The sequence below is a fragment of the Micropterus dolomieu genome, linkage group LG19, assembly GCF_021292245.1.
Source record: "Micropterus dolomieu isolate WLL.071019.BEF.003 ecotype Adirondacks linkage group LG19, ASM2129224v1, whole genome shotgun sequence".
Lineage (NCBI taxonomy): Eukaryota > Metazoa > Chordata > Actinopteri > Centrarchiformes > Centrarchidae > Micropterus > Micropterus dolomieu.
The window spans coordinates 10,818,785-10,840,581 of record NC_060168.1 but is presented as its reverse complement, the minus strand read 5'-3'; the positions used below and the strand labels follow the sequence as shown (position 1 = coordinate 10,840,581).

The window sequence follows — 21,797 nt, the reverse complement described above, 5'->3', positions numbered from 1 at the left end:
CATGGACGAACACTTCGCGAGAGGCTCCTGGGAGGAGCATCATTTCTCTTGGCACATAAATTGCCTGGAAATGTTGGCGGTTTTCAGAGCTCTGAGGAGTTTTCTGCCCGCTCTCCGCAGTCGCCACGTCCTTGTCAGGACCAACAATACGGCGGTGGTGGCCTATTTGAATCACCAGGGGGGTCTGCGCTCGCGCCCATTATGCAAACTGGCACATCGGATCCTCCTGTGGTCCCAGGAGAGACTGCTGTCCCTCAGAGCGATGTACATCCCTGGGACCCAGAATCAAGGAGCAGACCTGCTGTCGAGACAGGGGTTGAGGCCCGGGGAATGGAGACTCCACCCCGAGGTGGTGGAGTTATTATGCGAAGAGTTCGGCCCCATAGACGTGGACTTGTTTGCGTCCCGAGAGACGGCACACTGTGTTGCAGGCGTTTCATCCCCCACCTCATGTGACGGCGGAGGACGGGAGACTTCATCTGCTCTGCCCTGTCAGAGCACTGACTATTTACACTCTGAGGTCTTCCCGGTGGAGGAAAGCAGACCAGTTGCTGGTGTGTTTCGGGTCCCCCAAGGCTGGGCTCCCCGCTTCTAAACACACCATCAGCAACTGGATCGTTCAGACTATTTCCCTGGCCTATCAGGTGCGCAGTTTGCCTTCACCTATGGCCGTAAGGGCGCACTCTACTCGAGGCATGGCGGCTTCTAGGGCCATCCTCGCAGGGGCGTCACTCCAGGATTTGTGTGATGCAGCTGGCTGGGCCACCCCTCACACTTTTATCCGGTTTTACAGTCTGGACCTGCCTTCTGCACCCGGCACCCGTGCCCGTGCTCTCCTCCTAGTCGTGCCGTCAGGTTCTGCACGCTGGGGGCAGGCGGGGTTTCGGTGCGGCCTAAGTGGGTATCTCGTTCCCATAGTGTCGTCACCGACGCAGTTCGAGTTCCCTCGAAGGGGAACGTCTCGGGTTACGTATGTAACCCTTGTTCCCCGAGAAGGGGAACGAGACACTGCATCGGTCCACCACACCTCACCCCGCCTGGAGTGCCTTGCTTCATAGAAAGGGCTAATGTGTCTTATGTGCCGGCATGCTTATATACCCCCTCCGGTTACGCCGTCACACACTACCGTTCTAGTAACACCAATAGGATTGGAGTAGTTTCATTCATAGTTCAGCCCTGCCACGCCCATGGGCGTTCCCATAGTGTCGTCACCGACGCAGTGTCTCGTTCCCCTTCTCGGGGAACAAGGGTTACATACGTAACCCGAGACGTTTTATACATCCAATAAAAACCAGACCAGGCATCTAATTAAGACCTTTCGGGGTTTTTTGTTAAAATGTGTAGCCACACCAGGCCAGTATAGGAGTCAGGTGTCTAATTGAGACTAGGCTTTTAATTGAAGTTTTATGGTAAGTACTTTGAATCTACTGATATCAACATTCCTGAGATTAAATGAGTATATTATGTCAATTCCTCCATATTTTGGAAAAAACAAACAGTATGAAGACATCTCAATGAGCTCTGGGAAGTTGTGATAAGCATTTTCAATACGTTCTGTCATTTTATAGACTAAACAGTGAATCAATTAATCGAAAATAATCAAAAGACTAATTAAAAGAAATGGTTTGTTATAAATCACCTACGTATAGTAACAGTAGTGAGGCAACAATTATTTTCAATATCAATTAATCTGACAATTATTCTCTCGATTAATCAGTGTATTTTTTGGTCAGTACATTGTCAGAAAAGGACTTGAATGATTTCTTAAAGCACATGTTGACATTTTGACATTGCAAACACTCCCAAAGATAATCAATTTACTTTCACATAAGACAAAGAAAAACAACAAATCCTCACAACTGAGAAGCTGGAACAAGAGAATCTTTGGCACTTTTGCTCAAAAAATTCAGACAACTAATAAATTAATCGGCTAATCATTTCAGCTCTAAGTAAAAGCATAAATAAAGGCAAATCTTTATTTTTTTCACTGTAAATGAAAGTTTCATTTGAAAATATGACAGCTTTATTCATGCCAGCATGGTTCAGGTTCCTGCAGTACCTGATGTGTGTTATACTTTCCTCACACAGCCCCATCAACAAATCTATTTCAGGTTCTGTACAGAAAAGGTTGAGCAGCCTTCCTTCTAAAATTGCCCTGAGATTAAATGTCACTTCTGAAACTCAGCTGAACCAACACAGTCAGTCTTCCCTACGACACAAATACAAGACAGCAGCCGACAGCCCTGAACTATTCTACATGCCGTGTGCACAGTGTCAGGATGTCCATTCATCTTTTACGTCAGAAACAACCTTTGACCTTTCAAACCCATCTCTATTCGGCCTGTAACATCTAATCAAAAGCTTTGATTGTTTAACCCTCTAGCCTCCCCCAGCTGTCATCCAGAAACCTTGGTGACCCGCTCGTTTCTAGAGGTCAAGAGTCTAATTTGGGATGGTGATTGTGCAACAGGTTTTCCATGTGCCCCTGAGTTTCAGAGATTACTGGGGCGACAGCTAGGGTTCAGAGGGTCATGGCAACCCCCTGCCAAGGGATTCATGGGAAAACCAAAAGCTTGACCGCAGCTCTGCTTCCCCCCGTTGACAGAGTGCACTGAGGCTTGTGAGATATTTGTGGGGTAAAAAAAAGGTGTCTCGGGTTAGATCTACAAAGTCTGCAGAGGCATTTTAGTAGCTCCCTTCAGACCACTAAACACGTCAACAGGCCAGCCGTGGGAACTGCTTTTGGCCCACAAGGAGCGCAGTTCAAAGGCAAACACACACACACGTGGCTTCAAGATGAGAGACCACAGGCACAGGCCTGTTTTGCATGACACACATGTACGCAAACAAACCCATTAAGTTGGATGTCTATACAATACGTATTGCCACTGGCTGTAAAAACACGTCCATGACCACAACCCCGCCCGGCCAGTACCACACTTAAGCCTCCACCCCAATCTCAACTGCAATATTACAACATCTGAACCACAGGCCATCTTACAAATGTTAACTGCGACCATCTGGACAAGTACTCTGCATAAAACTCAGATTTAAAATTTAAATGCCTACAGAAAGAAAATTCTAGTACACTTGAACAGGCTCTGTAGCTCTTTTTTGATACAGCTAGTGTGGCTAATGTGTGTATCTGATATTCCTCTCGAACCTATCTGGCTGCAAAGACTCTCCTCATATTCTTTATTCTGACCTTCCATTCCTCAGAGGGACGAGGGTCAACTATCCATGGACATTTTTATGATAAAGAAATGGGAGCCTCTAACCTCTGTGCTGATTTGCTCTATATTTCAGCCATGAAAATGAAAGCTGCTGGCACAGAAATCTGAGTGGATACAAAATGCTGATCGGGAAAAACTGATTTTTTTTTCAGGTTAGTTTTCCAGTGTCACAGCAGATGCTGATCCAAACTGTTGAGAGGAGGAGATGAAATAAAACACTGACCTTTTTTATGACACTGTCCAAAGTCTCTGGGCGGCTGATGTCGAAGCAGATGAGAACCGCATCAGAATCAGGATACGCCAGTGGCCTAACATTGTCATAATAAGAGGAACCTGTGGACACACAACAACACATGGATAAGATCGTGGTGTCTTCTGTGTGTTTTTAACCAATTTGACCCCATGAGATTCTTCATCCCATATTGTGTATTCTGACAATAAGAAACATGCTGCACATGGATAGCCCATTAAAGCAGAGGCTGTGACATGGACATGCTGCAGATTTAATACACTCTGCAGATGCAAATGAGAGTTGTGTGCACATATTTGAGTATCTTTGTCTCTTGGGCCTCCACACAGCTGTGACCTCCCTTTATCACAGTGCTTCATGACTAATGTTGAGGGGTTACTCAGAAGCGCACACACACACACACACACACACATACTCTCTCTCTCAGAAGTGAATTATAGTGGTTGAGGACAGGAGAACTAGTGCACACAATCCAGAATCATCTTAAAACAACAGTGAATGCCAGCTCAAAGGCCAGACTAAAGGTTGAACCTCTTAATTCTCTTGATTCATCTCTCTTCCTCGCTGTCTTGCAAATGGTCCTTGTTTTAAAATCTTCCTTTATTTCTGACTGTATGAGATTCACATGCACTCACACACCTCGGCCCACTCTCGCTTTTCATTTCTGTACCTTGATCAAATTTGAAGAGTGTTGCCTCTGTACTTTCACAAGCCATTCAGTTGCACGGGTCCTGCTCTCTTACAGCTCTCATTAGGAGGCTTGTAAAAATATCTTGGCTTTCTGGGAAATGTGGCTGTGGGCACCCTCCCTCCTGCTTCCGCTAGGAGCTGGTACAGACCTAAACATTTCGATAGCAACAACACCCTGGCAGCATCACTTTAGTGTCATGAAAAACTGCAGGTTGGATTACAACTGTGAAACTGCTAGAAATGTGCATAAATCTGTGATTCACATACATAGACATATGTATCACATATGTAGATGGATGTTGCACACGTTGGTATATAAAACATCTCCAATATTAAATTTAATCCCTTAAGGTCACACAAACTGATAATGATTATTATAGATTATCATTATACTTGCTGTTTCAGTGCTTCATACCAGACCCAACACAATAGGCAGTCGGCCTGTTAAAGCGCTGCATGCCTTTGTCTGGTGGGGTAAATGGAGCCTGCACAATGGTGCTACAGCCTGTTTTAGCATCACTATGTTCTCTTTGTTAATGATGGAATGGGACTATGACAATAGCTGCACGCGGCCCGTAGCTCTCGTCATTCAGCTGGCTGTCCTATGGTGACCTGCTCCCTCCCCACTGAGAACAATGCAACAGGCTGCATATTAAAGTTTTGTTTACATTCTGTTTCTCACCAAAATGCACTTTGCCATCACAATATATTCAATATATTAAAATGTTCTGAATGCCCAAACAATCTTATATGACTTTTATATTATGTTTTGAAACATGGTTTATGTCAGCTTGCAGTCTTCTACTTTTATTGTGGCATTGATGCCACCGTCGAGATGCATTATGACCCTCTGCATCAGCTCAAATATGTAGCCTACCACACCATTCCATATGGCATGTATATCAGGGATTTATTCAAATAACTGGATACTGTGTTTGAAAATGATGCACTGTTCATTTTAATGAATAAAAGTTCTTCAGTCTTGTCTGCATATTTGGTCCTATATAGCATTAGAGACCTCCACTGGCTGACTCGCCGCACATATGAAGAACAAGAAAATAATATACTGACACAGCTCTTTGAAACATTTCAGCTTTTATTGGCCCAAATGGTTCAAACTGTGGTAACTCAGATTGTGATTGAGCATTACTTGAATTTCAACTGTAACAACCATTGCATAATTGCTTGACAGCCTGGCACTGTTCCTGGGGGTTTGATGCATGTGAACCAATGTGAAAACAATATAGTGACTCGCTCAACAAAATGTTAAAGGGGGTGCCTTTAAACTATGCAAAAGCCCAAAGTAGCAATTTTGCTAAATCTTTGATATAAATACTTTTGACAATCTTTTTTCTCCTCCTTTAAAAATATACACTGTAATCATATTTTCAGTGTGATAAAGAATAAATAAATAATTCATTTTAGCCTACACCTTTCAGGACATTATTGAATTCATAGTCCTCTCCTAGTCTTATTAACACAAGATTGCTACTGTTCTGTATTGCTGAGAGAGCAGGAATAACACACACACACACACACACACACACACACACACACCTGAAAAAGCCCAATCACACGGATGCCAAGTCCAACAGTCAGCAAAGCACACATTGTACGACAGCGAGCTCTGATTGGTAGTGGTCACACATGAGGTGCTGTAGCTGCTGAAGTTGGTCTTTAGTATGTATCACAGTGCAGCAGACCTGTACTGAGGTTAGAGCTGAAGAAGAAAAGAGACGGAGCATGTGGTGGAGAGGGGACAGAAAAGATTTAATAACTTTGACGCTAAGGCGAGGGCGGGGGGGGAAGCATGTGATGATGAGAAAAGGCCGGGAAATTAAAGCAGAATCCAGAGGAAGGGGAAGAGATGTCAGATGAAGGAAAGTTAAGACAATGCTACTTGTTTGACTTAAGATGTAATTAGAGGCTGGAACGAGGCCATTGGGATCAATTTGTTAATCCCAAAGATCCAAATGATTGACAGGTCACGGTCATGTCTGGCCTTGTCACAGCGCAGCAATTCAGAGCTCTTCTGCCCTGAGTGACAAGGAAGCTACCTCAGCACTTTTGCAAAGTCAGAAAAGAAGTCCCCTGAGGGAGAGGAGAAAAAGGGCCGTGTTTAAAACAAGCCGAGCTGGCGCAAATAACAGCCAATCACCATTAACAATCACAAACATGAGAAGTAGGAGAAAGAGAGGGAAGAAAAGTTTTCTCCTGATTGTAAAATATATCACCTTCACAGCCTCAAATGCACTCGCCCCCCTACCAGCAAAGAGACATGACCAAAGATAAAATAGGATGTAGCTGTAGAGAAGTGGAGGTGCGGTGTGGGCAGTGGGTGTTAAGGTAGGTAATGAAAGCACTGGACTCGGCAGGACAAATCAAATAAAGAGGTATGAGAGCTCTGGGTTGGCTATTGGTGGAGCTGGCCTGTGCACATTCCCTGTGAGGTGGAACAAAAGGTCAATTGAATTTCAGACAGAGGCAGGATGAGATGGATGGGGCAAGAGGGTGAGGGGAGGGGAGCACAGCCTGGCAAGAACCACTAAAAACCATCACGCCTAGCAAGGAACAGGACCCTGCCACGCCGTGCCAAGGACAGGCATAAAATACCCCTCACAAAACCTCCTCAAGCATTAGCATGAGGCCTGATTTAGCACTGGCGATGTCTCACAGTGGAAAGTGGATTTCTGTCTTTATTTCCACTGGGCTAATTAGCACTAAGCCACGCTGGAACGGCGAGCAGAGGTGACAGAGGTGGGAGGAAAGCGTTCCTCACCAGCCGTCAGTCGAGCTTCATCAAAGGCCAGAAATCTCCCTGAGGATGTTAAGGCAGACAGGAACTTAGTGGAGCGCTAATGTACAGTAATAAGGCTTGAGGGTTTGTGGTATGACTTCATTTATGCCTCCTGTCCCCTGACACATCAACTCCACCACAGGGACAATCTGTCCGAAACATGACAGCTTTCTATCTGCTCATTCAAACCTGCTTCTATGAGAATTTCCATTTTATTAGAAATAAATGTAACAATAAACCAGAAATGGCGCACGGTTTGACAGACAAGAATCTTTGGGAAACCTGTGAAATTGAGTGTGCATGAGCACCTAACAAAGCCTCCTAGTCTTCAGTGCATTAATCTGTACCATCACAGCACGAAGTTTCTCTTTCTCTCTGTTTGTTGCATGCTCATAATGGTTTGCTAAAAAGCAAACCATTATGAGTGAGGGGAGAAGAATAGCCTTTGCCTCGAGGCTCTCTGATGTGTTCATGCACATATGGCAGGGAGTCAACAGCAACTAACAGCCTCATTAGGCCATATAGACACTCTGAAAAACACCCATGCACACAAACAAAGAAACAAACACCCTCTCAAATGTCACCAAATAAACAAAAACGGTTAGTGTGATTGAGTTAGCCAGAACTTTAGAAACAACACATTCAGCACCATATACACTGCATCTTTTTTATTCTCCTGCAGCTGTTTTCCCCTTGAAACCCACCTTCAAAGCAAAGGCAAAACATTTCAAGTTGGGGTGGCCAAGTATCGTAGCAACCTGGAGGGATGCAAATGGATTCATTGTGAGGCCCTGAAAGGAAGTAAGGAGGAAGAGAGCAGGAGAGTGAGGGGATCGTGGAGGCTAATGACTCTGGTGCATTGACGATTAGAGGTGACTAAAAGAAGAGGGTTAGCGCTTCAGGCTTTCAGAGGTTGAGCAAACTTTTCATTGCTGAAGGTCTGGTCTGTGTTGTGAACTGTTACAGCTTCTCATCCATCAGGGATCTTAATCAAAAAGAGACTGCGTCCAAGACACCCTTTGAGAGGATGTGGAGTTACTCTGACCCATTGCATCACTTTGCTGTGCAAGACAACGTGTGTTTTATTATGTGACTATAAGCCTGAAAGAAATACTTTTCTTTTACTGTCTCACATCCATACTCCAGTTCTGTCTACCACATTCTGACCTTGGCAGAAATTTTGAACTCACATTCCAGGTGGAAAAATCTACCTGAAAGAGTGGCATACAAATAGTGTTTCATGTATAAGTGGAGACACATAACATCAGCTGTTAATCAAGGACCACATGTTGAAAGGGACCATACCACATGTTTACATGTTTGTATCCAAACATTTGATGACCATTTTCAAATGCAAGCTCTACGATTTTAGAGCTTTAGTAAGCTTTATCCATATGATATGAAAATCAGTTAACAGTTGCTTGAATTGCATAATCCCTCGCAGTGAAAATTTAGTTCCGCATTAACTTTGGTCAAAATATCATTGCATTGTAATGCAGTTTAAAAGAATAGTTCGACACATACGCCTTCTGGTTTTCTTGCCAAGAGGTATAGAGGCAGCAGCCGGTTGGCTTAGCTCATCACAAAGATTGGACACAGAGGTAAACTGCTAGTCAGGCTCTGTCTGAAGGTAACAAAATCCACCGGCACCTCTAAAGCTCACCAATTATCATGATCATTTAATCCATACAAAAACATTGTAAAAACAACACATTGTAATTTTACAAGGGAGGTGGGGAGTTATTTGCAGGGCACAGTGTTTTCCTCTGGTAGCCTGACCTCATTTTAACAACAAGACCTTCTAGTTTAATACAGTTTAATAATGCATAATTGCAAACATGGACAAACAATGCGATCTCAACCATATATTTTAAATCTTTCACAACAGGGATGTATTTAATGTTTCTAAAAAGACAGTGAAGAATATCAGGGGCAGGGGACAGTGCCGTGTTCATCACTCGATATTACAAAGATAGACAACTTGGCTTCATTAAGTTGTTAGATTTGACTGACTTCCACATTCATATTCTTCAAAATGTGAACCTGTCTACGTAAACCTAGTCTTGTTGAGATTTTAATGAATTCATTATTTCTTCTGAGGCAAAAATAATGGTCTTAATGGTCAGTATTTTTCTTGGTACATAAAAGGCATTGACAGGATGTAGGTATTTACTTCTACTGTGGTGTAACTGAAAAAAAATGTGTAATAATGATACAGGCTCTATACGGTATTGTTGAAATATTGAACCTAGGAGGTATTATTGGAATTTAGATTGCAGCCTCACATGTAATGTTGGGAAGATAAACAGAGCTTTTCCTGCTTTGATATACTCAACACTATCTGCCACAGCCTTTTATAAGGAGCTTGAGGCAGGAAATCTATAAGTGAAAAATCGTTAAGAAGCCTGTAATGAAGCAACCTCAGCTGGCCCGCACTCTGGAATGGGACTTATAGCTTTGGTTGCTCATAAAGTTTGACCTATAGGCCATACAAGTGTGTATACCACACACATGTACATGCACACACACAGATAAAACTGTTGATCTGTAATAGAGATGGCTGTGTCAAGTTTTCAAAGGCATTAGCACACAGTCGGGACATTCGGGGTGACACTGGGTTAAATGGCCATTAACCTTCCGTGTCTGCAGCCTTCACACAGGGGATATTGATCAAAGCCCCTGCGCGTTCCCTCTGGAGGAAGTGCAGCCTTTGAAAGGCATCGAGCACCTTCCACTGATCTGCGCTGAGCTCTGCTGCCAGGGAGTTAATGCCTGCGTCTGTGGTCCAGCTGCAGGTTGAGAAGCAGGCCTGGCCACAGCGGTGACAGCACAGGCAGGGGACAGAGCACCATCACTGTCTGTCTACTGATCGCCCCAAGGGTATGGAGATGTTGTTGTGTATCTGGTTTCTCCTCACCCCCAGCCACTCTTTTATAATCTCACACACACACACACACACACACACACACACTCTCATTCCTCCAGAGAAACAGTGATGCATTTCATCTCCTGTTGTTTGATCTCTGTATCTGTCTAAGGCTCTGGTCTATGCTGTGCTTTTAAAGATCTATGCAGCATTTGTTGCTAACTTCTTCTGTCCATCTATATATTTCCTCTCTTGCTTTAATAAAAACACCAATCATGTCTCTACTTTGGTTTTTCCTCTCAAACTTAGACATAATTTCAGATCTGGTGTGGCAGTCTACATTGGTGCACCCCTCCTAATTCCTTGGAGATGTTCATGTGTTTAGATGTTATAATGCAAACACCACCGAGAGTTTGTTTGTGGAGGAAGTCAAATAGCTGTGAACAACTGCTGCCTGTGTACAGGGACCACAGTCAGAACTTGTTTTTATCTGTTTCTGTGTTTCCTCAAGCTCTACGCATCTCACACCAGAACCGTGAAGTCTCGTTGTTGACTGTTTGGACAAGACACACCAAAACACGGAAGAACACCAGATGCTCACATGAAGAATATTTGTTCTTTGCACAACCTCTTCCACCGCTCAAACCAGATCAGTGTTGGACCCCAGCTGGTCCCGATATCCCCAACGCAGACTGCAGGTCTTTTTGCTTTATTTGTTTTTGTCTGGATGCTCAACTTGAACGTGTAAAAGTACACAATTTCAGAGGGGGAAGGGCTGATTTTTAAAGAACAGAGGCTAGTTGGAATATCCAGTTTCACTCCTTAAAAGCTGATCAGATTGGCCTTTAGGACTCTGTCCCACACTGGGGATGGCGAAGCCACTGATTTAGAAGGAAGCCCAGATGAAAGGAGGCCTGGCTCACCAGTACTGACAGTATTCCAAATAAATTCAACACTGACATGCTTACACAGGCAAAATGGTGATTTTGAGACCAAAATAAATAATGGCCTTGATTGGTGCAAGGTGCACAGTTTGACCAAAAATACTTCATTATGTGACTGGTCAACGATGTCATGTTCTTAGTAATTTTTAAATATACCTACATATCCATATACCTAAACTTAAAGTTATCGTAAGTATCTTCCAAATTATTCTGATAGCATAGGGCCATGTCCAGAATGAAATTAGCACTGTGTGAAAAAAACGTCCTCATTAATTTTAATGAGGCCACTGTGCAGATGCAGAGGGGCACCCACAAAAAAAGTTGAAGCTGACTCAACTTTTGCCACAAAGCAATGCAACGTCATCCGGCAAAGCAATATTTTGGACAATCACATACAAACAAGCACGCATGCCTGGCAGTTTATGCACACACCGGATTCAACCTAGGTCTGCACTATCTGCCACCATGTCAGTCTTAACGCAAGCACTGGGTGGCGCCAAAGTGGCTCCCAATTGCCTCTAATCAACCAAAGTTTAAAACTGATGGTAAATATTTGGCTAAAACTGTAATAGTTCTTTGAGCCCGTAGCTTATTAACAGTGCCTCGACAAAGATGCTAATAATAGAAAAAACTTTAAGCTACGTCGAGTATTGGTCATACAGCACCATTTTCAACATTCTTTGAAAACACGCCAACATTTAATGCCAACATTAGACACCCACTCTAATTCTTTGATCAAGTATTGGTGATCGCCATGCCACGATGAATTCCATTCTGAAAAGCTCCCAGCCCTTCTCAAAGAATACCACCTCCACACACACACACACACACACACACACACACACAGTATTCAAAGTCATCTCTTTCTGTTCTTTTTCACAAGTAAAACAGCAGAGATTACATCTTTTATTTCCACTCCTACACATCCTTCAATCTCATACTCTCTCCTTTCGAAACTTGTACTCCCGCTCGAGGATTTATATTAAAACTTGTAATGAGAGTGACTGCAGCTTCTCAGTCCACAGTTGTCTGATATGATATGAAAGAAGTGAGAATATTCAGACTGCAGCTACTCAGGGATCTGAAAGAAAAACTTGTGAGTGGAAAAGGACATCCTCTGCTCCATCGACTCCACTTTCTCCAGCCAGTACATAACCTTCTAAATTCATCCCTATCACGGTGCTATCTATCCCTCAGCCCACTCTACAACCCCCCAGGGAGGCCGCCAGGGAGACATGGCACTACTTCAAGAGCAATTTCACTTCCACAAAAGCAGCATCAGTGAGAGAGTATTGGATCTTGTTTATAAATAAAGTCATCCATAAATGATGGGATCTGTCGAGTGTGTGTGAGTGAGGTGTAGGTGGGGGGTGGAGGATTTGAGGTGAAGGACCACCTCTCTCCTTGTATCCCCTTACACTCGGATGGAATGCAGATGGATGCTGAGAAGGTTTTGCTCTTGTGGAGGTGGGGGGCCAGAGGGACTGAGCGCCGGCTTTTGGGAGCAGCAGAACCAGTCAGTGTGGCTGTTTGAAGTGGGCTGATCAAAGCTGGCTCAGTAGAGGGAATGGACTGGGAGCAAACACACAGTCACAGTTCCCTGGGAGGGTTTCCTGTCTGCCTGGATGACAGAGTCATTCACTGCTGCTGCTGTTGTTGGAAGGGAACAAATGCCTGTAAAATATATATATACACACACACACACACACACACACACACACACACACACACACTATGTGTATGATTACTGAAGCATTAATATGTAAGCATTACAAATGTTGCTACAACTACTTTACACCATCAGGTAGCTTAATCTAACAATATATCAATTTATTAGCTGATTCAGATTATTAATACAAAATATAAATCTGCAAATAACAAGAATCTAAAGCTAAATGTATATTGTTACATTGCACAAATATCTGTCAAGTATAATGAAGGATCACTGCATCTATTATAAACATATAATTAAACGAATAAACAGCCAAAAAAGTTAAGAAAAGACCATCTGTTCAAGTCCATTTGAAATTGAAGGAACTTCATTTAGGATCAATAACTTCCTACTGTGATCATGTTACTTCAGGACAACGAAGATAGATGTTGCACAATTAAAGCATGCTTCCTCTATCTCTTAATACAATAGACAAAAACATTAAATCTTTGTGAGTGTTTAGCGTGTAACAAGAGTGCTGCAGTGGTTTAAAGCTGTGACACAGTTGCCGTTTTGTGCATCTGCATCCCCAAGGACCACAATGGGTCAGGTCCCAAGGGTGCCACCAACAAACCTTACTCACAACACACAAAGCCTCTGTGGGGGCTGGGGAAAGCACAGATGTACACTTCTCCTTCTGTCCCCTTTCCCAGTTTTCAATCTAGTGAATACTTGCTGCTCTTATAACATGCTCTAAGGGCAGCACCCCCACGCCTCCCATGCTTCTACTCACTTCAGCCCCTCACTCCCCCAGTCTCTTTGCCTATTGGTCGAAGCAGGTGCTGTGCTTTCCAGACTCATTGTGCCCCGGCTCGCACTCCAGCGCCCTTCATCAGCTCCCATTAAGCCTCTGGTCAGCTGAGAAACAATAGGAGAGGCCACAGGATAGAAGCTATTGGAATTCCCATACACTAACCCACTCAATCACACACATGCCCACACACAAATTTTATATTATATATATATATATATATATCTCATGACTGATGTGAATGTAATGTACAAGCGAGCTAACCTCAGAATGTGCGCAATATTGTTGCATGACGTTGCTATTTATGTGATGTGTATCTATTTTATATTATCTTTTCAAACATGAATCACATGTATAGTTTATCAGGTACACACTGGAAAAAAGTTTTGGCCAAAGTAACCAGTTTTATAACTTCATTTGATTTTTCCTTTTGTTCTATGCCATAACAATAGCCCCATTCCCCTCTGTTAGTAGCCTTGTCTTATGGCAAGCCTTAAGACAAGGCTTGCAATGAGTTAGTGTGACCTCATCAAGTCCTATGTGCTCTTTTTCTTCACAAAGTACTAAAAGACTCCTTTTAATTCTGTCCAGTTAATGTCCATTCCCTAATAACTTATCGCTTGCATTATTCCATTGGCACATTAACTAAGTAAAAGCCATATATAGCCTATCAGCAGTGTGCAGTGCCGATCAGCAGTGGACATGCTATTTAAGCAGATTATACACTTTTGCCTGGTGCTCAGCATTAAGCTGACAGTGCATGGGGGCTGAGATGAGGAGAAGGAATACGTGGTGGCTCTCAGCTCACAGCTGTATCCATGGTCACATTTTCAGGCTCATCTGACAAAGATAAGAGATCAGAAGGACTGGGAAGCTGTATCATCTGGGGCCTCCAGGCAGTGCATGTTTTATTGTTTATGGGCAGTTGGATGTGGGATTCTCAGGATGTTTTGTATGCATGTAAAAATGGGCAGAATCGTGGGTACATGCCTGTGTGGTGCAGGTGGCAGGCTGCACTTTGTGTGTTTGATTGTGTTACTGAGGAGAAGAGATATTCTGTGAGGTAATTACTGCCCGTGTGTTCCCGTCAGTGCGGCGGGTTGGCTTTCATGCAGCACTTCTACCCAACCCCTGCTTAACACGGCCCCTGACTGCTGGTGACCTCAGAGAAGCGCTTCAGCTGCAGCCGCCTTGACTAATGGGCTATCAGCGATGGAGAACATCAACGAGGGAAGGAAAGAGGGGGCGGGGTGAAAAAACAGCATAGAGAAAAATATAACTGACCAGAGAAGTTACGTTATGTTCTCCTGCACTTTAACAATTCTTCTGTTCTAGTTTCCTTTTTTCCTTCATCTCCTCTTACAGCTACTATGACATAAGGGCAGCCATTTCCTCTTTAGCTTATTGACCCTTTGGGCGCATAGCTACTAGGCTAAGAATATGATTCACGGAGTGCTGAGCTCCAGGGATGGAGGACAGCTGTTTGCCTGCTCAAGAACCAAGACACACAGCCCAGCTGCCAGGACTGCCGCGGCTGTTGTCCAGAGTGTCCATAATGTGACACAAAGAGTCAGGGTGCAGTGAAGCGCAGCACTGTGCATGAGACCATCATTATTCAAGAAGTTTTGAGCATTTGGAAAGAGGAAAAGAGAAAGAAGGGAATGACTTGAACAAAGAGGGGATTTGTTATTGTAATGGCAATATCATTACAGTTATTTACAATATCAGGTATGGATGCATCTGTAATTCTGTAGGTGACATTTTAGTGACGTTATGTGAATATGGAGCAATTGTGTTTTGTGAGCTGTAAAATAAATTTTAGTTACTGATTAATGGAAAACCTGAATATTTAAGGCTCTCAACAGTCTCTCAGTGGACTCTATACTTTGTAAAGCAAATCCGTAAATTTTCTTTTTTATTATTTGGATTTGAAATGTTTTAAACATCTTAGGTTTATTATTCCTGATCATGGGAGTGATCAACTCAGAAGTCACTAAAATCATCGTCTATAAAATGTGAAGTGAAAAATAAACAGTACAGTGACACAGAAAGACATATTTCGCCACATGCTGCGATTGCCATTTGATTTCTAATATGTAAAACATCTTTGTGGGCTCTAACCATTAACTGTAATCCCTGGGATTATCAGGTGCAGCCTGCCAGAGAGGCTGCCGGCTCATCCCAAACTCCCAAAAGCCAGGGGGATGAGAATCATGGAGAAGCCAGAATATATTCGCTGTCTTTCTGCTGTCAAACTCATTAGGCCCCAGAGGACCAAACTGTACCCTCTCTGTCCAAAAATACCTTCACAGGCATTCAAGTAACGGTCAACTCAAACTGGAGACCTGGCACAAGGGCCCAAGTTTATTTCCAACCCTTGTATAATGGCAGAAAATAGTTTCTCCTTACATGCAATCTTTTATGCATGTACTTCTATTTTTACTATTATTATTATTACTCTTATTGTTATGTCTTATATACTATTTACATATTGTTTTTATCCATAATTTTTTATTATGATTGGAATTTTCTTACATTTTATGTTAATCATTAAATTGAAAATTCTACTATAAAACATTTAAGGGTGAACTGGTGGGTAAGGAAAGACTTTCCAGACATCTTCAATGTTTGTGTTTGTTTAATTACAAGGGCACACACAGTTTTAAGTCACAGTATTTCACCAACCTTGCATCTTCTGTTTACTCATTACCCGAAACTGTCACACAGGCGTTCTTCCCCAGTGCAGGGGAGTGCCTTCCAGCCTGTTATGCATCATCAAAACAGGTTTCGTTTAGGCAGTTATTGCCCTGGGCTGGTGAGGCAAAGAGTAGGAAGAACTTTCAGGGCTTAGGCTCGGTGCATACATTCAGGCTTGTGAACAGGAGTTGAAAAGATGTCGTCATCCTCCCCTCAAGATGCTGACAAAAATAAACAAAAGGTTTATTTACTGTCTGTGGCTGTAAGCTGCCTTTCCAGCAGGTTCCAACCACCTGAACAGCATCTCATTCTCAAGTTGTTCAGAGAAAAAAGATAAGGGAAATGAGAATCTTGGTTTCTAATCATTTAATGCTGAGTCAAATGTTACAGTAGTGATTAACGGAGGCATTACAGACCAACTGTAGCAGCCAAGAGCAGATAATGGTATCTCCTGTGATCAGCATGCTTGCTACTCAGGTCTGACAGCACTTTCTGAGTATCCTCTGGCTCCTGTGAGCAATAGATTTGAGGGAAGAGTGGGTTCTGTTGATTTTAAGCTCTGCGTTGTGCTTGTAGTTCACTCATTTTCTATTAAAGATTAATCAAGTGGAAAGTGTTGAGGAACTGGAAGCCCACTGAACTCAGCATGTTTTTACAGGCCTCTGGATGCCCTACTGGTCCAGTGCGCTGAGAATGTGGAGTTTAAAAAGCAAAAAGACACCAGGAATGTTGGAAAGTCAGTGTGAGAGGAGGGAAACAGCCAGACTGTGACTCTGAGAGGGCGCTGCGAGTGGTGTTACACAAGAGTGATAACAAGACAACACTGTTGTCTTGTTATCATCTCTCACATCAAAAACAATCACACCTCTGACTATTAAAACACAAGACAGCTTTATCATGAGAAATGAGTCATTAAAAAAACATGACTAACAGAGAAAGACTCAGAGAAAAGGGGATCTGAAACTCAAGTGTGACAATCTCTTAGACTAATAATCTATGGCATTTTCAGATGAATAAATGTTTTTATGCTTCACAGACTGTGCAGCACAATATGCTGTGATTTGGTGTTATATAAATACAATTGAATTGAATAGTGCGTCATATTGTAGCCATTTTGTGAAGCTTTTATATTTGTTGTTGTGAACACCCAGTGTCAGCCAGGTCTATTACAGGAAAATTCCTCCACTGCACAGCAAGTGATGTGTTTCACGTTCCCAGCAGCAGCAACAGCACTTTGTTTGGAAATAAATACAGAACGAACATGGTGCTTAGAACAGGTAGCAGTTGCCAACATCGCTGCTCATGCAAAGAAACTCAAATTTCAGAATGAGAGTGAGGGACATGTGGTTTGAATGACAAGAGATATCTGGGAGGTACAGTGGAAAAAACGCCACAGCGTGAGCGATTAGTAGCAAAGATGTCAGCAAAAGACGAAAGAAAAACAAGATTCTTGGGGATTGCCACATGAAAGCACTCTCCAGCATGACTGAACAGAATGTGAGAGTTCCAGTCTTCATGTGAGAATCAGGTCAGGCATTAGAGAGACAGCAGAAAAGAGAAACAGAAAGAGAAAGAGACGTGAGTGTACTGCTGTAGGACGTTTGGAGAAACCCAGCCTGTCATGACTTGGACTTTTAAGAAACAGCACGAACACCTCTTAGTGGGGTATTAGTCTGAGGCCAAGGCTAGAGGGAATCTTTCCCAGGCACCCTTACCATATCGGGAAGAGAGGAAGAGTGCATTAATGCCTCAGGCTCAGTAAAAAAACCCAGACTGGCTGACTACCAATGGGCCCCATGAACGTCAACAGTAATCACTAATGGTCTTCAGACAAGTTATCACCAAGCCACATTGACATTTTGACTACTTAACAGCTTGAATTGCTTTAAAAGCCAATTAAGTCACAGATCCATGCAGTTCTGAAACAGACTACACCATTTATCACTATGTGGCTGCTCACTCGTGTAACATAAATACATACATACATACATACACACACACACACACACACACACACACAGATACAGTCGTTATTCTCATTTGAATTCCATTCAATCACTTTCTAATTGATTTCATTCTCCAGATGGTCCGGAGCTGAATGCATAGCAGAATACAAAGCACAGCTGAAAGTTGTCCTCTGGTTCCCAGAAGTCATAAGACCTCCCTGTTTTCGTTTAATGCTTCTTAAAATACCCATTCATTCAGAGCTGCAGCACAAACACACACACATGCACAGACATGCAAATTTATACTCAGTAATGACCTCAATTAGATAAACACCTCACCCCTGTTCTCACCCATGCTGCAAGGACTAGACCTTGTGGAAGAACCGGAATTAATGAGACCAAACTAATCAATAGTCGACTTTCATGCTGCAACAACAAATGCTGGGAACATTTTTAATGGCAACGAACATCTAACCATGCCGGAGAAATGTGAACCAGGCGAGACGCAAGCTGTTTAAATAGCCTCGCCTCAGATAGCGATCAATAATGCTTTGTGAACTGAGCCAGACCACAGCAGGCAGCTTTCACCAGCAATTAAAAGGGAAACAATACTTTATGTGTATGAGGCTGAAAGCAAAAAAAAAAAAAAAACAGCTGTATATCTGGTGCAGAATGGGTTGTGTCTTCGGGAGAGCAAGTGGAGGATTGACTGATGCAAATGTCAGATCAAAATAAAACTGTCCAGTGTACTGTAGACTGTAGCCACCAGGAAGTGGCACTGCAATTCAATTGTTTTCCCAAAATAGCAGGTATTGGAAGCTCGGTGATGTACTTATGGCTGTGCCTAGTTTTGTTAAAGACAAAATAGGTACGGAGAAGAAATCTCTCTTGGCATTCCTCATTTGGCACACAACTACGCTGATAGATTTCTCCATTTTGGACTCCGCTTCTCTGTTCCCTCAAAGGTCAGCACTGTCAAGACAGTTTGCAAGTGGCCCACTTGGTGAATTCACAGGTGAAAGTTTACCAAAGTTTAACTCGAATGCGCGTCATACATTTACTTTACCTCCAGGTGCACATCCACTGTTTGCAGCTATTCCACTGACAGAAATTAAATTTGTCTGTTATGAATGATGCTGTGACCATGCCTAAGAGCCTGGGCATTGAAGTGGTGCGACTACTGCTGCTAGTGTACATTAGAGAATTTCACTAAAAATGAAATAAAATAAAAGCTCTGGAAAGGGTGAGTTGAAGGAAGAGAGGGGGTAAGGCAATAAAAAAAATAATCTGTTTCTTAAAGAAGAATGATAGGAGACATGTTATTTTCTTCAGATGAAAGCCTTTTTCATCTAAGTGTGAGCCAATTATTTTACTTGAGAGAAAATATGAACATCTGTGTTTGCAGTAAATTGGTGAATAATGCCACACCTCTAAATGCACATACACACTCATAGAAGCACACAGGCACACATGCAATAGCGAACACACACACACATTTGCCCTGTGGGCTGGGTGACGTCATGTTTGTTGTGGGGTGGGCGGCTTCTGGATGAAGATTAAAGACTAACTCTGCCAATGGTCTTTTAGGGTTTTGAAGATGGACAGAAGCACAACATTCCCACTAAATCATTAGGCTCTTCCAGCCTAGAGATAAAGGAGTCTTCTAGGTTGTGGCCCCAGGCCCCAGAGGCCCCTCAACCCCCATACTGAAAGGCTCAAGCAGATTTACTCTCCGGGTCGACATCAAGTCCAGGGAAAAACAATATTCTTTCTTTGACTGAGCATGTAACATCTCTCCCAGACGATTCTTTTAATTTTGGGAATGTTTATGGTAAAAGATGGAATTCCCCCCTGGGAGGATCCTATATTCAGCCCTCTGACTGCTCAGCCCGTCATGAGCTACTCTGAGAGCACAACCATCTTAGGGTATCTCAGACTAGTTAATCCATGCATACTGACAAAACTGGGATGAAAGTAGATCGTGGTTGACTGGTGGTCAAAACTACTTCCCCAGCAAGAAGCATATTCATACACTGAATCACATATTAAGTCATTGACTAGACAAAGAAAGGATGATTTGTTTTCAGATAAAGTCCCCTTCCGATGACACAACACTGTTGACATGGATTCCTTTCAGTGGAACAACAATGTTTTATACTGACATCACCTGTAGTTGTTATTCTGAGCATACCAGCATGTTTAAATTTGACCTTTTTAATGCCTCAACAATTTTTTTCAGGGTGAAAAACTCCTGAAACAACATTTGCAAAATTGCAAGTCACTAAAACTTTCAGTTCAAACGTTGATGAATGAATTTCTTTCAAGGTTACAGAAGGTAGACGTGTTGGCCAGCTGTGTAAACTCTTTATATTATTTATTCTTTAACAAATGTCAAACAAATTAGATTTGCAAAGGAAATAAAACATCAGAGTTGATTTTCTGTACGTCTAACAATATGGCATAAGAGGAAACTCAATCAAACCAGCAGACATGTCAGATATCTGGCACTATATTAGCCGGTATGTCAACAAACCACATCGGTCAAACTCTGATGAAAACATTTAAACAGTTAGGGCAGTTACTGGTCCCTTCAGGCCCATCCTGTCTCAGTTATCCACACCCTCACCCCTTTCTCCCCCTCCAGTCGCCTGACCCCGGCCAGAGCATGAGAAGAGCCAGCCACACACAGATGACAGCACAGGAAGGAATGCAAACACGAGGCACCAAGAGACATGGCTGGCACTGAAATTTCTAGCAAAGACAACAATCAAAAATAGCAGATGTGCCAAGCTAAAAAAAAAAACAAACGACATCCATCTGAAGTTGACAAGGTCAAAGCAATTTGTCAAAGAAATGACTGCTGGAAAAGCTGGTGAGGGGAGTTGGAGGCAGTCTTCCCATGGTCGCAGCCAGGGACAGGCACCATGGCAGGGCTGGGAGTGGATTGATTTAAATTCAGTCTTTAAGAGGGTGCAGACAGAGATATGAAATTGTCTTACCTGACGTGTCCCACATATTCAGCTCAATCCGGTGCTTGTCTATCTCAAAACTGGCTGTGTAGTTTTCAAACACTGTAGGCACGTAGTTCTGAAAATAAGGAATTTATTTCAGTTAGGCCTATACAGCTAAGAGGCACAAGATAAGACTGTGTTTACACATCCACAGGCTTCAGAAGAGAAGACTAATGTATTTGAAAAGACAAATAAAATAATGATAGACACGTTTCACAGCAAAGCCCTTTGGGGATATTTTAGAAATACAGTGATATTATAGCTGATGAAGACAATGCCTTAAAGTTTTATGGGCAGTACTGCAGACACAATAAAAAGTCAGTATAGACATTACAGAACTATTACAGTGATTTTATAGGAATTCGTTACAGTTCCCTCTACGCCAGTGCTTTCTCTCTCTTTTGTTTGAACGTTTCTGTCTTTAAGCAGGTGAATGGAACCTGCGGAACAAGTGCTGAAGTTGAACTGTTCAGTTTTCATATTTTGATGCCAGTGCTCCTCACTCATACACAAACTCCTGATCTGTTTTCTCTTCAAATTAAAAAGAGTAAGGTCAGACTTTTGATAGACCTACCTCTGGATAGCAGTCCTTGGCAAAAACGTGCAGGAGTGCCGTTTTCCCACATTGCGTGTCCCCGACAACCACAATCTTACAGCGGCTGCCTAGGCTGTCCATGGTTCGTCCGTCAGAGGTGTATTCTTGACGCGGGGATGGATTGCATCCAGCATCCGACAGCCTAAGAGACGAGGCGGAATCGAAGAAGGGAAAGAAAAATGTGCAAATACATGCGCGGAGCCGGTGCGCTTTATCCAGCTCCTTCTGTCCTACGCGCAGCTCTCAGGTCCCGCTGACAGACTGTCTGACTGGTCGGCGCGCAGCCCTCTGGAAACTGCTACTTTG

The 21,797-nt window shown here is 42.9% G+C and overlaps 1 protein-coding gene across 1 annotated transcript; it reads right to left on the bottom strand.

Moving 5' to 3' along the window:
• Positions 1–2,521: 2,521 nt before the first annotated feature.
• LOC123958172 (rho-related GTP-binding protein RhoN-like) lies at positions 2,522–21,780 on the bottom strand. Its single transcript, XM_046031432.1, has 4 exons — positions 21,471–21,780; positions 20,885–20,972; positions 3,457–3,566; positions 2,522–2,542 (listed from the first exon to the last, which is right to left on the bottom strand). The coding sequence occupies exons 1-4, from the start codon at positions 21,570–21,572 to the stop codon at positions 2,522–2,524; spliced, it is 321 nt and encodes a 106-aa protein (XP_045887388.1). The 5' UTR covers positions 21,573–21,780.
• Between the last annotated feature and the right edge of the window lie 17 nt (positions 21,781–21,797).

What these genes read in the sequence shown, in the direction of transcription:
- LOC123958172 (XM_046031432.1), bottom strand. Translation starts at nt 21,572, where the DNA reads ATGGACAGCCTAGGCAGCCGCTGTAAGATTGTGGTTGTCGGGGACACG. An exon ending in CCAAGGACTGCTATCCAGAG is followed by an intron (nt 20,973 to 21,470) that starts GTAGGTCTATCA and finishes CCTTATTTTCAG; the next exon opens with AACTACGTGCCTACAGTGTT. An exon ending in TGGACAGTGTCATAAAAAAG is followed by an intron (nt 2,543 to 3,456) that starts GTCAGTGTTTTA and finishes ATCCCTTGGCAG; the next exon opens with GGGGTTGCCATGACCCTCTG.